At 39.9% G+C, this 16,947-nt stretch overlaps 1 protein-coding gene across 6 annotated transcripts in view; it reads right to left on the bottom strand.

Moving 5' to 3' along the window:
* Positions 1-16,947, bottom strand: part of helz (helicase with zinc finger) — a 256,788-nt gene that overhangs the window by 176,128 nt on the left and 63,713 nt on the right. For all 6 annotated transcript variants that reach the window (XM_078529015.1, XM_078529019.1, XM_078529018.1 and 3 more), the window contains exons 4-9: positions 15,501-15,625; positions 12,364-12,420; positions 10,239-10,287; positions 8,843-8,918; positions 3,418-3,616; positions 2,681-2,788 (exon numbers count right to left, since the gene is read on the bottom strand). In XM_078529015.1, coding sequence (XP_078385141.1) covers positions 2,681-2,788; positions 3,418-3,616; positions 8,843-8,918; positions 10,239-10,287; positions 12,364-12,420; positions 15,501-15,625 — 614 coding nt within the window. The remainder of the gene's footprint in view (positions 1-2,680; positions 2,789-3,417; positions 3,617-8,842; positions 8,919-10,238; positions 10,288-12,363; positions 12,421-15,500; positions 15,626-16,947) is intronic.

The following is a 16,947-nucleotide window of genomic DNA, read 5'->3' as shown; positions in this document are numbered from 1 at the left end:
TGTATTTTTCACTGCCTTTGCCTTTATCTCCTCCTTCTGGAGGTTACTGATTTTTATCCAATTTCTACATGTTCTCTTGTTTTCTATATCCTTTCATGGGATGTGGGCGTTGCTGGCAAGGCCACCATTTGTTGCCCGTCCCCAATTGCCCTTGAACTGAGTGGTTTGCTTGGCCATTTCAGCAGGCAGTTAAGAGTCAACCACATTGCTGTGGATCTGGAGTCACATGTAGGCCAGACCAGGTAAGGATGGCAGATTTTCTTCCCAAAAAGGACATTAGTGAACCAGGTGGGTTATTTACAACAATGATTGTTTTCTGGTCACCATTACTGAGGCTAGCTTTATATTCCAGATTTATTAAATCGAATTTAAATGTCACCAGTTGCCTTGCTAGGGTTTGAACCCATATCCCCAGAACATTAGGCTGGAACTATGGATTGCTAGCCCAGTAACATTACCACTACGCCACCATTTCTCCCTTTAGCTTTTTTTTTAAAAATTGGTGCTTCGAACCTAGTAAACGACTGGGCCTAAAACGACAGCAGTGCACATTCACTTTTTAATTGGATCCACCAGTTCCATTTCTGGATCCCTAAAAACACAGAATCAGGACATCACTGCAGGAGTTCCTCAAGGAAGTGTTCTTAGCCCAATCAATTCCAGCTGCTTCAGTGGCCTAACCCCCACCATCATGTCTGGTGTGGGGGTGCTGGTTATCAATGCATGCAGAAATCAGTTCCATTCACAACTCCTCCAATAATGAAGTAGCCTTTGTCAGCCTACAGTAGGGCTTGAACAACATCCAGGCTTAGATTGACAAGTGGTAGGTAACATTCATGCCAAATTGCTAGGTAATAACCATCACGAACAACAAAAAGTCCAGTCATCACCCCTTGACCTTAGATATCACCACCATTGGCAAGTCCCCAACCATCAATATCTTGGGGATTGACACTGATTAAAAGTTTAACACAGCCAGCTGCATCAATTCCATGAATACAACATGTTATTATACAGCAGGTGGTGTTTGCCAGGCTGACCAAATCCACAAGGGAAACTTGGCCACGCTATCACAATGGTTTTGCAATTTGTATTTATTATGAGAAGGTTTGTGTATTGAATTCAGAAGTAATGAGTCCACTATCACCGTTAGAGATTTTAAAAATTAAATTGAAACATTAACAAAAAAAATAATAAAACACATACACAAGATTACAGTTAGCCAGACTCCCAACTACACACCCCCTTTAAGGCAATAGTCCAAAATAGATCGCAAATTTATAGACATAATGCAGCAAGGTTACCACAAGTACCCACTCGACAGTGGAATTCCAAAGGCTCTTAACACAACTTTGGTTACTGGGACAGCAGACTTCTGCAAAGTGGCGAGAGGCTTTCCTCCGCGCACCCCAACCACCCCACCCAAGTCTGTTTCACACAGTGTACCTTTCAGATCTCACATGGCAGCACCTCACACAGACTTCCATCCTTCTTTAAATATATTTCTCCTCCTTTGATTTGTAAATCCCATTGTTCCCCCATGTTTTTGGAATTTACTTTTCCCATAATTTAAAATGTTATCATTATGGTCAGCACTTTTGGGGAAAATTAATGTAATACCCTTGCCCTATTTATCTTAGCAGTTTGTAAAAACCTTATGTCTCTTTGAAATTGCAACAACTTTTCCCCTTATCTAAAAATGCAAATTTCATTCACAGCCTATCTGCTGTTTTTACGCAAGCTCACTCATCAGCATTGCAAATGCCCTTTTTATACCCAACTCTTGATAATTTCAATAAGATCATGGGGGAGTGACTAAGTAAAACCTATGAATGATTAAATGGTATACACAAGGTCACCCAGAACTTGACTGAGGTCAGTCAGGCCACCGGAACAAGAGAATTGAAATTAACATTGATGAAAAGTATATTTATAAAGTAATCTTAGAAAACATTTCTTTATTCATATGGGGATAAATGTATAGAATAAGTTACCTAAGGTACTGAAATCACAGGCATTAGGAGAGCTCAAAATGCAACTGGACGTTCGATTGTGTAAAATGAACTACTAGCAGGAAGTTTTTGCTGCATAGAATAGTGCAGTCATGAAAAAAGTCATCATTCTCTGATGTGACAAATGCATCATTTATGTATTGCTTGACCAATGAAACACTGACAATTTAAATTAGAAACATTCCAAAAAGACAGCTTGGCTGGTTTGAGGAATAGGCCATGGAGTTTCCAATGTCACTCATATAGACTCAGATTTCCAAATATTCAACCAATTTTGGAGTACCTTCTCCTGTATAAACTCTCAGCCTTCTATCATCAGTTGCCTAAATATTAACCAAATTAAATTTTATACAGTAAATTTTATGCCATACATTCATCCTCATTGGCAATGTTAGAGGCAAAAGGTTAGCATACATTAATTACGGGGATGTGGGGGGGGTGGTGGACGAGAGTGTGGGGGACACATCATTGGAGTGGGGGGGGGGGGAATATTAATAAAATGTAAGATTGCTGAAATTCCTCTTCCCCATCCACAAATTTCTGTTGAAAATTCATGGGAGGGTAGATTCAATATTGGCTAAGGTAGCATTTGCGAGTGTAATACCTGGAAACTTTTAATGTATCATAATAAATGAACAAACCTTACAAAGTGAATCACTTGTACTTACTTTACAATGGAGTATAAAGGTCCACGCTTGACTAGATTTCTTGGTTGTCACAGTTACCGATAGTTCTGGGCTATGTTCCACTGCTACACCATCCACAGACTCACTAAGCTTTAAAAACACAATACAAGACCACCTTAGCAAATCAGCATTTTTAAAGGAAACTGACTGCAAATCAAAAAAGGAACTCCAGTTTCACACAATTTTCATCAATTCAACCCCATTAGGTAGTTTTTTTTCCCCTTAACAAATAAATGCTGTTTCAACTACTCTTGGCAGAGTTTACCAATTCACAATTATCTGCTCACAACCTTTCTTTTGTGGAATTTGATTTGTTTCAAATTTTGCTTCCTTTTCTCTGGAAACCATCAACTTCTACTTGGGTACAACTGGATGATTGACATTCAGCCTCTGGTACCTTACCCAAGTGTGCATTTTTCATTTGCAAGTCTACATGTCAGCAAGCAATCAGAATATGGAGAGCGGCAGAACCCTTTATGATGCCCAAGACAACATTTATCCCTCAACTAATATCACCAAAACAGATCATCTGGTAATCCATCACAATGTTGTTTGTGCACAAACTGACTACCAGGTTTGCCTACAAAGCAACAGTGACTACACTGAAATAGAATAATTGGCTATGAAGCACTTCTGGACACCCAAGGACATGAAAGACATAATATGGGTGCAAGTTCTTTCTCTCTTGTTTGACGTGCCAAATCAAGAGATTTACGTACCACTTTTTCTGGAGATAAAGAATTCATCCATTTTTCAATTAATGTTTCCATATAATTCCCAATAGACTGTTTACTTTCTTTTTGCTGTTTCAACCGCATCAGCCGTGAAGAGTAGCGTTTCTGCCATTCAGCCAGCTCCTTCTGCGAGTGTGCAGATGTACACTGAGCACCATATCTACATATCTTCTGTTCTATGAACCTAAAACAAACCAAAAAAATCATTATATGACTTATTAGGCAGGGACGCACCTCCTCCCATTTTAAGGTTTATAATTTGTCACTTGTAAGCTTCCCTGACTTTACAACAACAAAGACAATAATGTACATTTGTCACAAATCATTTGCTGAAAGATTATTTATAATCGTTTTTTTTTTATTCGCATAGCTGGGGAAGCAGCTACAGTTTGATGTCGAGGTTAATATTCCATTCAACAACTTTAGCTGATACAATAATGAATGGTTGCGATGCCACCAGGAATGAATCTCAGGCCAGAAATTCAGTATATGGCCTGACTTGGATGGTATTATGACACAACCGGTGGTAAATGCTGAGTTGTTTAAGTCCCAAAGGGAAACTTGAAACAACTGCCACAATTTGTTTTGCAGTTTGTATAAATTTCAAGGTGCATGCCTTGAATTCAATAGTAATAAGAACACCTATAAAACTAAATTAAATATTTATTAATAAGAGAAGTGATTTTTAAATACATACATAGATCTGCAAATTACAACTATGATAACTTCTAAATTCCTCATATCAATCTAATTCCCAGTTACACTTTTGTTAAGGCAACAGTAAGACACAGATTTTAAGACCCAGACAAAGAAACGTGATATCCTAAACAAGTCAAATTCAAAGTGAGTTTTTTTTTAAACTTCAGTCCTTTGAAGACAGCAGCTTGAGGCATAGATGCTGAAGGTTTTGTCACACTTGAGGTTTTAAAATTCCTACCCTTACACGCAGCCTTTGCTCCTTTATACATATTTTCCCCCTTTGAATTGTTTCACTATGTCTTTAGACTTTCTTCCTGATAATAAAAACCTCTCATAGCACTAAACTTTTACCAGTAATCTTTGGGAAAAATAACACTTTCTAAACTTCACTTGGCTATGTGACACATTTCACCCCTCCCTTGAAAACAATCTAGACTGGTGTATTTAAAAATGCAAATGTTTCCTTGACACCTATGTTTCCAAACTTCCCCCCATGTTTACCTAATTAACATTTCAAACCCACCCTCTCTTCTTACATCAAAGCACCCAGACTAGCTGCCTCTAATTCAGTTAAGTCTCACCCACACACAAACCCATATTGACACATCCCACTAATACTCTATTTTACAATAAATTCCAATAATATTGAGAATTATTATATCTTCCTTAAAGATGGCCACAGTCATAATTTGAGCAGTTCCTCGTGTTCCATTTCTAAGTGGCCACATCTTCATTAGCCTGTCCTCAAGAGGTTTGTGGGTCATCCAGATCTTCTGTGGAAAGTTGAAATCTTGGGTCAATTGCAATTGGTGATGCTTGCAGTCAACCAAGAGTTGAACCATCGAGAGATGGAGCTATGGTCAATTTGTAGGGTATGGAATGTGCTTCTGCAGGGACAACAGGATTTCGGATGAGCACCTGGGGTTTTTGAGGTCCTGTGTCAATGGGAGTGCTTTGTTAGCTATCCACCGGTGGTGTTCTTTGAACAAAATGTTTTCCCTGAAAACATCAAGATGTTGATTGTGTGCTAGCACAGGAAGTCACTTGAGCTATGTTGGCCTCAACATCCCAAAGATATGAGGTAGATATCTACCATGTTTGTAGGTGGTTCCTGAGCCAGGTTGAGTAGCACTACTCTGCTGTTGGGTAGACCAGGTGAGTGGAGAGATGTGTAACATGTTGTCACTGCTGCCCCAGGTGGTATCTGCCAGTTTCTGCAATGCGATTCACTTATCTTGACTTTGGCTCCAGTATCCTGGGGTGTTGCCCGTAGGTCAATATACGGTCACAAGTGATGCCAAGGTATTCTAGCATTGGGTTGTGGGTGAGTGGTTAGCCACAGAACTAGACGTGAAGCTCTTCCTTGGACTAAGAGTTGTTCAGGTGGAAGGATGAAAAGACAGTCTTGGCAGTGTTTGGTCGAAGCCTCCATTTTCTGAAATAGGCTTCCGGAGAACATAGATCTTCAGTGAGAGTTTGCTCAATGTCCTGAAGTTCTTTAGCCTGGAAAGCCAAGTCATCAGCATATGCAACTGATGTTGGAGAGCCAATGAGAAGATTGATGCCTGTGGGAATCTGTAGGTTATATGTGGGTGGTTGATTTGATCTCAAGGTGCTCATGGAACTGTTGGTTGCCGATTATGGATTTGGTTAGTTGTCGGGTTTTCACACAGCAGATGGAGAACTTCAGCAGCATACCTGGTGGGCCACACTGTGTCACAGGCACAGGATGTCATCAAAAGGTGGTTCCTACCTTCAGGCCTTTCTGGAAACTGGTGAGGTCAGTGTCAGGACCTCCTCGGAGCAGTTGCGGCCTGTGCCAAAAACCTGCCAGCTTGAAGTAGGGTTAAAGGGTTAAAAAGGGAGAGGAGAGTGTCATTTTTTTTCTTTTTTTTATGTAAATTTTTTTCCTCCCAACAGGGCCATCTATCACTTGTTCTTATGTTTTGCTTTCACAGAGCGCTGACCTATGTTCTGCTTTAACACATTCTGCTATCTTAGCTTTATGCCACTAACAGCACCTCCTTTAGTCTTTAACTCTACCGTTAACACTCCCTTTGTCCTGTGCCCATGATGTCTTTGCCAAATGTCTCCTTAGCTCCCATCTATCCCTGATCTTCTATTTGCTCCACCTGCTCCATCCCTCTTAAACAACATAAAATCTGTCACATTTCTACTTCTCTTTAGCTCTGAAGGGTCCTACAGACTCAAAATGTTAACTGTTTCTCTCTCCAAAAATGCTGCCAGGCCTGCTGAGTTTTTCCAGCATTTTCTGTTTTTATTTCAGATTTCCAACATCCACAGTATTTTGCTTTTAAGAAGTCTTGAGTCTGTTTGCTCTGGGGTAGTCTTGAGAGACTGCATTGGGGTTGTTTTTACCATCCGCTTGTCTTCCTTGTTGGCTGGTATTTTTGACTTAATTAGGAGCTGTGAAGCAACGACATCAGTATTGATTCTGGGGCGCTGGTGTGGTTGTCGTCTACTTGGAGGATGTGACTGGAGAATTGATAACAAGGAACAAGGAAATGGCAGATAATTTAAACCAATATTTTGCATCGCTCTTCACGGCGGAGGACACTATAAAATATCCCAAAGATATCAGATAAGAAAGGAGCTAATGGGAGGAATGATCTTGTAACAGTCTCTATCATGAGGGACAAAGTATTTGACAAATTAATGGGACTAATGGCAGGCAAGTCACCAGAACCTGATGGCCTGCATCCAAGGGTTTTAAACAAAGTCGCTGCAGAGATAGTGGAGGCTTTGGTCGAAATATTCCAGAACTCTCTGGATTCCGGGCGGGTCCCAGCAGATTGGAAAACCGCTAATGTGACGCCCCTGTCCAAGAAGGGAGGGAGACAAAAAGCAAGAAACTATAGGCCAGTGAGCCTAACATCTGTCATTGGGAAATGGCTGAAATCCATTATTAAGGAAGAAATAGCAGGACATTTAGAAAAGCTTAACTCAATCAAACAGAGTCAACATGGTTTTGTGAAAGGGAAATCATGTTTGACAAATTTGCTAGAGTTCTTTGAGGCTATAACAAGCAGAGTTGATAAAGGGGAACCAGTAGATGTAGTTTATTTGGATTTCCAGAAGCCATTCGATAAGGTGCCACATAAAAGGTTATTGCTCAAGATAGGAGCTCACGGTATTGGGAGTAATGTATTAGCATGGATTGAGGATTGGTTAACACACAGAAAACAGACAGTCGGGATTAACGAGTCCCTTTCAGGTTGGAAAGGCGTAACTAGTGGGGTGCCACAAGGATCAGTCCTAGGGCCTCAATTATTTACTAGCTATATTAATGACTTGGAGGAGAGGGCAGAGTATAATGTATCCAAATTTGCTGATGATACAAAAATAGGTGGGAGGGCATGTTGTGATGAGGGCATAAGGAATCTGCAAGGAGATATAGATAGGCTGAGTGAGTGGGCAAAAACTTGGCAGATGGAGTTTCATGTAGGAAATTGGTAGGAAGAATCAAAAGGCAGGCTATTATTTAAATGGAGAGAGACTCCAAAGAACAGCAGCACAGAGGGATCTGGGCGTTCTTGTGCATGAAACACAAAGTTAGCAAGCAGATGCAGCAAGTAATTAAGAAGGCAAATGGAATTTTGGCCTGTATTGCTAGGGAGTTGGAGTTTAAAAATAGAGAAGTCTTGTTATAACTGTACAGGGCATTGGTGAGGCCACACTTGGACTACTGTGTACAGTTTTGGTCCCCGTATTTAAGAAAGGAGGCATTGGAGGCAGTTCAAAAGAGGTTCACTAGGCTGATTCCTGGGATGAAAGGGTTGACTTATCAAGAATGGCTAAACAGGTTATGCCTTTATTCATTAGACTTTAGAAGAATGAGGGGTGATCTTATTGAAACGTACAAGATTCTGAGTGGGCTTAACAGGGTATATTTGAGATGTTTACACTAGTAGGGGAATCTCAAACTAGGGGACATAGTTACAGGATAAGGGGACACTCATTTAAAACTGAGGTGCGAAGGAATTTCTTCTCTCAGAGAGTAGTGAATATCTGGAATTCTCTACCCCAGAGAGTTGTAGAGGCTAGATCACTGAAAGTATTTAAAGGGGAGGTAGATATTATTTTTGAAACATCGGGGGGTTGAGGGCTATGAGGAGCTGGCACTAAAGAGGAGTTGAGGCCTGGGGCAGGTCAGCCATGATCTTATTGAATGGCAGGGCAGACTCGAGGGGCTGAATAGCCTACTCATGCTCCTATTTCTTATGCTCTTATATCTTTCTCAATCACTATTACTTCTCTGCCTCTATCCTCAATGCCATCAACCCCACTGACTGCTACATCAAGAAATGTGGAATCTGGACATGCTGCTCATCTCCTAGCTCAGCATTTCTACTGGCATCCTCCGCTTAGCTCTAACCTTTGCCCATCAAAATACCAGGCCATGCATTCAATAGCAAGATTCAATTTTTCTAATGCTGACCACACTCTCAACTCATTAAAAACATTATAGTCCAGATTATCAGAGGAACAGAGGAAAGAGACACAGAGAATGAAATATGAACATACTGATGACAGGCAGGTAAGAGAATGACCATGTGCATTAACTTATAAATCGACAGCAGCAGAAATCAGTCACTTCACACAGCTCTTAGGCAACAAAAAGGCTGCGTTGGGAATTAATCCAGTAATAAAGCAAGGAGTTATTTAAATGGAAGTCATCGAATCGGCTTACCTTTTGCACAGTGTGTATTCTTCGCTACAGGTTACACCACGGGGAGGAGGCCGGAACTGCCATCCATCTTCAGAATCTACAGCAATCATTCAAATACCATTTAAAGCATCTAGGTTCTTACTTCATATAAATTGTCTATGTGACTACAATATTTCTTTTTAAATCAAAAGGGCCACCTCACAGCAGTAACAGTTAACATGTCTCGTCGATAATAGGTTGAGTTTGTAATGACAGAAGATCATTCAAACCCACTGAACCTGCTCTTAACAAACCAAGATCAATTATCAGCCATGACCATGCCTAAAGTTGTCAGATGTCTGACAAGAAATAAATACCTTGTATATGTTGCCTAAGTTTTTCGGCTTGCACTCATCGGGACAAATACAGGAATGTTGGCACTGTGTTTGCCCTGATGAGTGCAAGATGAAAAGCATCAGCAACATATCTCTCTTTTCTGCAATATTCAAGTTCTGTACTTCCAAATTATTGAAGACAAAACCTTAGAAAAAGAGTTAAAAATACAACTTTATCCTGGCCTCTCAATGACAAAATGAAACATAGTAAATCCTAGTATGTATTATTTGCAACCCTAACTTACTGTTTACCAGATAACATTCTAAAGGGCCCAACAGCCATTCTAATTAATTGATTAGCCCCCCTTTAAATTCCAGTCCTTTCTTTTCATAATCATACTTATAATTGTCCGACTGAAATTTTTAAATATATACTCTGGTTTTTTCCCTTCTTGTCCTGAAAGCATCAACTCCACAGGCAGATCACCCATGGGGGAAATTCTACATGTGCAAGCTAAGCCAATGATTTTCAAAAAATTATATGATCATGGTGGCCTTTATAGTAGAACTTGATGTTGTGCCCAGCAGATGTCAACTCACATAATTTTACAGTCGGACTCCCTGGATAGTTTACAGGAGCATGAACAAACCTGTGGCATCCCAACTGCCGACTTGGCTGAGAACTCCTAACTGAGTACAAGCCAGGAATGGAATCTGGCTGCATCTGGGCTGCATGGATTAGAGTGCCACTAGGTGCAGCCTTCATTCACTGGGCTACTATCAAGAGAGAGTTAGACTAAAATTATCTTAAATAGTTAGATGAATAACTTTTGTCATTCTCTTAACTATCTCCAACATATAATGCCAACAGAAAAACAGTGCAATAGACAAGCAATAGATAAAGGCCTAACCATATAGTTAGAAAGTTTTAAAATATTCTTGCCCATTGTAATTCATTGGTTGTGAAACACTTCAAAACTTCTGGAGGACACAAGATGCTTTATAAATCCATGCTCTTTGTTTCTTTTATACGTGCATAAACTATGCTGAAGAGCAAGTAGCTTGTAATTCATCTAACAGTACAGACTTATTTTGTGAATTACCTTCTTCTGTGTCTTCTAAATACGCAGACATCAGTTTATTGCTGGTTATCTGCAAACATTAAAAAGCAAGCAAGATGTAAACAGGACAAAACAATTCTCAGACAGCAGTTCGAGTATTAGAATTGACATCAGTATCGCTGGGAGTGGGGGGGAAAACTTACAACTGACCAAGGGCTTGCTCCTGATTGCTATCCAGTTACTCTTGCTGGAAACTATCTTCAAGAGAAGAGGGAAAGTTGGCATAACAAACTTTAAAAACGTTTTGTAAAATTGAACCAATTTGAATTTGTACTAATGAATATGGATGAGTGTTTCAGATAGCTTTTGTTTTCTACATGTTCTGCACCTTTTTTAAAAAAAGGCAGCTAAGTGAAGGATGAAAAGGAAAGCAATAAAATAAGAGCAATACAAGGCAAGGTCAATCAAGCGGCAGTGATTAGAGGGATTAGGTGATGCTAAATTTGATCATGCACATTTAAAACAGTTGGTGAATGAGTGAGAGAAAAGAGAGCCTTTGGGATCCTGAACTGATGGAGGTGAAAAGGGAAGTTAGGCAATGACTAATCACGTACTTGTAGAAAAATACATAATATGCAAGCAAAGATTTGGGATAACTAGAGTGATGATTAATGAATCCCCAATGCTTTTAAGGGCAGAGTTCTAGAGGTGTCTAATGTAGCCTAGATCACCGCCAGGATGAAAACATTACTGATAGTTAGGAATTTGACCAAAAAACTTTCCAATTAATGGATAATTTGAATTAATATCAGTTTCTGTAAACTTACAACAGTCCAGATCTTGATAAGGTTCATTAATAATTTGCATGGCAAGAGGGACAACCTTTGTTTCTAAAGGGCAGAGTGAATATCAGAAAATTTGCAAGGATAAGGTAGACTCGGGTTAAAAAAGAAAAAAAGATCATGGAGGCACGTCTTGCGTGTGCTTTCCCCCATTGCTCCCATAGTTTCCTTTCTTTTCCAGTCAACTTGCATGGAACAACAAAACCTGACATCTTAGGCTCTGTCAATTGCTCAGCTAGCTAAGACGATGAAACGTTGAATCAGGAAAGCCCCTAGTTTCTCAGAGTATGGCAATTTCAGAGTACAAACAAGTCCTGTGTGAGTTAGCCTGCAAAGTTAAAATAAAGCCATTTCCACTTTGACTGAGTACCATCAGGTGAAGTTCAGGTCAAGCTTGACGGTGCTGCCCTAGTGGACAAAGCCTGTCAAATGCTCAATATCTACTTCTAGACTCAGATGAAGAATAACGGTGAGGCATCAGAGGGCAAACACTCATGGAACCATAAGAGGGAACAAGATCAAAAGTGAAAACTGAGTGGCCATTTAGGTGAGGTTATCAGAAGGTTTCTGGTCCCTGCATTTTGTCAGAGAATCAACACTTCAGGAAAGCAAATGCTTTCCCCTACCCTTGGCTTTCAAATTTTTTTTTTGCCATCCAATGGAAATTGGACTGGCTGCAGGCAAATGAGGTGAAACAAAGACAAGGATAGGAATTCCTAGATCAATCATAAAGCAATGACACATGCACACACTATTATCCCTCTCTCAAGCAGTTGTTCTTATTTTACTCTGGCCAAAGAGAGCATTCAGTCGTGTCCAACAGAAACCTCTCCTAATTATGCCACTTGGTAACAAATATATTGGCCTAAAGTTGGTTTCCTAACAATTCTGGGTTGCTCTGTTTTGATTCAAGGTCAACAGTTTTTCATGTGCAGAACTGTAAGTAGAAGACTATGTCCTGTTGGTACCACTGGACAAACCTTGCTGGTTATTTAAATTTTGAGAATTTACAAAAATGAACTCTTGGTTAAACTTCAAAACACAGCTATCAAACAGAATAAGGGCTGTGGAGCTGCATAATTTTAGTGAGCTACTGTGAAAGACGACATTCTCAGCAATTCATTCGGAACAGTAAATGCAAATCTTGTCACATGCACAGTAGAGGAAAAAAAAAATGAAGAACACAATTCAGATTTATAACCACCCAATGACCATACCTAAAGTGTGAAGGACATGAAAAGCAGACAAATTGCACAATTACTAATGACAGAGTTCATTTCCTTTTTTATAGACCTCTCATTATAAGCTTTCAACAGATTACTTACTTCCATTTCTGCAAGAAGCATTTTGAGCCTGGTTACATCTTTTGTTATCATCCCATTCTAGAAAAAAAATTAAAGAAAATGTAGTAATTTGGAAACAAGTATTTAAAACTGTAGAGAAAGGTTCCAAGTTTTAACCATATTGCTCAATGGTTACAAAAAGTTTCAGCATGAAACCCTTCAGGAACCAAACTGCACAAAAAGCTGTTGTTTTCTTCCTTAATTACACAAACACACAAATGAAGTTAGATTCTCCATTTGTGTGTGTTTAATTTAAAAAAAAAACTACTCATGCCACTCTCTAACAACACCCATAATGATCCCGAGTTGTACTATATTGGAAAACTTGTGGGCCCAACCAAAAATAACATACTTGTGACTTCATGGTTCACATTTTATCCATTTTATGTAGTCAGGTCCACCTGTTGTTTAAATCTGGTAATCCCACTGGGACATTTACACTCCATAGCTCTGTCGCTTCAGTCACATTTCTTTGTGCTAACAGTTAGAATTTGCCACAACATTGCTAATGATCAAAGTCATGAAATACAGCAGTCAACCTCTAACATAAAAATCATACTTTTACTTCACACAAAGCTGTATGCAACAGTAATAATGATGGATGGCTATCATGGCAAAAAGGGGGAGCTAAGTCTTATTCGTAAACTTAAACCACACCTTTCTTTCTTCCAATCTGTTTAGAGTGTGAACTTACCTGTTCACACTGTCAGTACCAATCTAACAGCTGCTGTTTTGCATTCAATATGATGTAGGCTCCACCTAGAATCGTAAAATGATTACAGCACAGAAGTACAGTCCATGCCACCTCTCTGCAAGAGCAACTCAGCTCATCCCACTTCCCTGCCTTTATCCTAAGGCCCTGTAAATGTTTTCCCTTCAGATAATTATCCAATACCTTTTTGAAAGCCACGACTAAATCTGCCTCCACCACACTAGCTGGAGTACATTCCAGAACCTAACCACTCATTGCATTAAAAAATCTGTACAGTAATTCAGTGCTCTACACTGATTTGAGCAATCTTCTTTCATGTTAACATCACGGAGTCAATAGGGAGTGCATGTCCCTTTAAAATCACGACATTGATTATAATATTATTTGTGTGCAGGCATTGATGATCAACCGACTTCCGTGTGCTCCACAAAAACAGTGGGAATGAAATTTTGAGTGTGTCAGGGCAGGAGGAGAAAAAAAACACTCCTTAATCTACAGAAGAAAGCATTCTATTCAAAATTCACTTTATCAAGAAAACATTGGCATTTTAACTAAGGTAAGGTGCGCTTCAACAGCAGGTTATTTCAAGAAGTACTATCCATTGTTAAGACAGTACGTTGAGGCACTTGTCCTGGGGTAACTATTACTATCTTACTGAAACAGGGGAGGGGGGGAAGTGGGGGGAAATAATAAGACATTTGTAAGCCTGTGAAAGTGCAGAGACATGCATATCCTCTACCACTGCTTCACTGGACAACTTAAAAATACCCTGTAAAAATGAAAGAGCAATGTTCTTTGTGAAAATCACTACGAATATTATTAAGGTTATTTTGGATAACAGAAAAACCATCTTGCATTAATTTAGATATTTGCAGTATTTCTTTTATATTTAGTCATTTATCATATTTTAAAAGTTATTTCAACTAGGAATGCACAGTACTCTACACGTGCAGGTCAGTATTTCAACTTGTACAATGCTTCTTTCTCACCCGGTAAAAACAAACTCTGGGTTTAACATGGATTCCAACGGGAACCCACGGTTTGATTAAAGTTGTTTCACTGAAAGCTGTGATTTCAGAGAACATAGCTAGGATATAGTGTGAGGAATTACAGTACCTATTGTGCTGCATGATGCAAGAAATCCTGCACTACATGCATCATTTTGGCTACTGGCTATATGGTTTTCCATTAATGTTGCATTTAAGTCCTGACAAGCTCAGATGAAATGTCTTTGCTCTCACATCCCATTGATCAACAGCCTCAAGAACTATCACATAAAAACATGAATGGGTAGAAAATAACATGGCTTATTCTTGCAATTCAATTAAGAAGTTCACATATGAAGATTTTAAGAGTCCTTGCAGGGGGCTTGCTGGAAAGTGCATCGGTTCATTAAGTTTATCGTAGTTGTGCATGTGCTAGAAGCAGCAGTTTATGGGCTAAAGTAGTCTGTTTGATCTTGGTCCCCAAGGCTTATTTGTACTATGGGAAAAACAAGAGGTCCCTGCCTGCATTAGCTAAACTGTTCCGTTGGTTGGAATAGCTCTCCTTGCAGGTGGGTTGCAGTGGTTGGCTAAGTCACACAGGACAACAGTTCCTTCCTGGAAGGTAGTCTGATTGTTTGAGTGTTAGTGGTCAAGTCAGCCTCCAGAAAAGGGGCTGCAGACAACATTATATTTCACTATTTTCAGGTGAAGTGCAAATACTACTGATTGAAGTATTTCCCAGCCATGTTTATTGTGCAGATTGAAGCACTCTGTCACAGTTGTAGAAGTGACCATTAATACAGCTACTGGAGATAATTGGGCTCATCTATGTGCTGCATGCAACAGCCCTCTCTTTATATAAAGGACCAGAGATGTTGGGACTGACTGCACAGGGGTTGCAAGATGACAATTTTTAGGTCTCCTGGGCTGCCATCCGGAATTGCTGGATGTACGGAGATGACCACAGTACAGGTAGATAAGTGATTGCAGGCCACACACCCTCCAGCAGTCATCCAAGAAATGTGTTGATTCTGTGGATCATACATGGTCATATCTGCCTATTTAGCTGTAAACCTTACATCAGTATTGAATTCACTGGATCCACCACACAATGAAGCATCAAGGTGTAAGGTTTGAGATTCTTTGTAGAAAATGTCAAACACCCATTAGGCTAGTGAGTGTTAAAAAAAAAAATCCCTCCCGCAAACCACACTCTCACACTTCCAGTGGCTGGATCAAATGGCTCAAGGAGGGGTCTGGAAATTATGGTGCATGGCGCATGGCAAGAGAACAAAAAAATCTCCCAGAGTTAAAATGGGGCAGCTTATCATTTCACTACCATTTAGTTTGTGCAACATAAATACAAGAAATTTCTGCTAAATCATATGAGGGGGAAATAAAAATTATAACACACAACCTACCAAAGATTCCCCCATCAAGGATTTTGATAAAATGCTGGACACTGCTTGTAACTTCCCCTCCACGTACATGCAGCGAAACACTGCTTGCAGTGTGCCGTCTCCCTTGGCCAGTCCCTCTGCCAACACTGTAGACACAGAAATATAAACCTTTCTTTACTTCACAGACTTTACTCCCAAAGTCTGTCAACAGAAATTATGAACTGAAATCCCAGGAGATTTGTTATTATGTCAACCGTGTTGTTATAAACTCCTGCCTGGTGTCCTAAATAGAGTCACAGTGTGATCAGAAAAGATAAACTGGAGTATTCCCACAGAAGTCTAAAAAACCATCAGCACACTGTTTAGATGAAGTAAAAAAAAAGGAAATTGCAGACTGAGTTGCATAAGCAGAGGTATAGATCAACAGGGGTTGTGGTGTTGCTGCATAAGGCAGACAAGTGTGCAATTCCGGTCATCAAAATCAAATCAGGAGGTTACCGAAGCCAAGAACAATGAGGATTCTGGTCATTAGAGTTGTTTTCTTTTTTTTAAAAAAAGGAAGTTGCTGTAAGAGTACCAAGGGATAGGGATTAAAGATGGATAAATGGAGTTCAGGTATTGATTGGCCATGGAATGGCAGAAGAGACTAATGGAGTTGAATAGCCTCATGTTCCTATGCTGGCTTGGTTTTCCTTCAAATAACAGACTTTGCGATGACTCAATTGAAAATATCCAAGATCGTGAAGGGAATTGGAAAAATTGATCAAGACAGACTGGTCACATTTGAGTAGGACTTGACACGAGGGATACACAGATTTAATCTCAAGGGCGATAGGATAAATTTCAGGGAAGTTCAATAAAGTACACAATATAAATAAGTTGGAAAGAATGGGGTTTGTTTCCAGAGAGAAAAGGGAATGAGGGATAATGTGAGATGACAGGTTAATAGGATTGACTTGTGCAATGAGAAAGAACAGTCTCGTTTCAGTCAAATGTCATTTTTGAGTTAATAACATTCTGCACAACTATTAAGGTTACTTCTTGGATATCTGACAGAAAGTTATAAATCTTATGAACTACATTATCTGCCTGCGGCACACAAGAAGACTGGGAGAGAATACAGCAGAATTTTACTTGTAGAAAGGTCCTTGCTGGCAACTTGTCTGAATGAAAGTTGTAAAGTGACACATTTACACCACCAGAGTTCCAATGAGCTATCATAATACCAGAGAGAGAGACAGAGAGAGACAGAGACAGACAGCCAGAGAGAGAGAGAGGCAGACAGCCAGAGAGAGAGAGAGGCAAACAGCCAGAGAGAGAGAGGCAGAGAGAGAGAGAGAGAGAGAGAGGGAGGCAGAGAGAGAGAGAGAGAGAGAGAGAGAGAGGGAGGCAGAGAGAGAGGCAGAGAGAGAGAGAGAGCGAGAGAGGGGCAGAGAGAGAGAGAGGGGGGCAGAGAGAGAGAGAGAGG

This window comes from Cetorhinus maximus, chromosome 24, assembly GCF_964194155.1.
Source record: "Cetorhinus maximus chromosome 24, sCetMax3.hap1.1, whole genome shotgun sequence".
Classification (NCBI taxonomy): Eukaryota; Metazoa; Chordata; class Chondrichthyes; order Lamniformes; family Cetorhinidae; genus Cetorhinus; species Cetorhinus maximus.
This window is presented reverse-complemented; position numbering and strand designations above follow the sequence as displayed.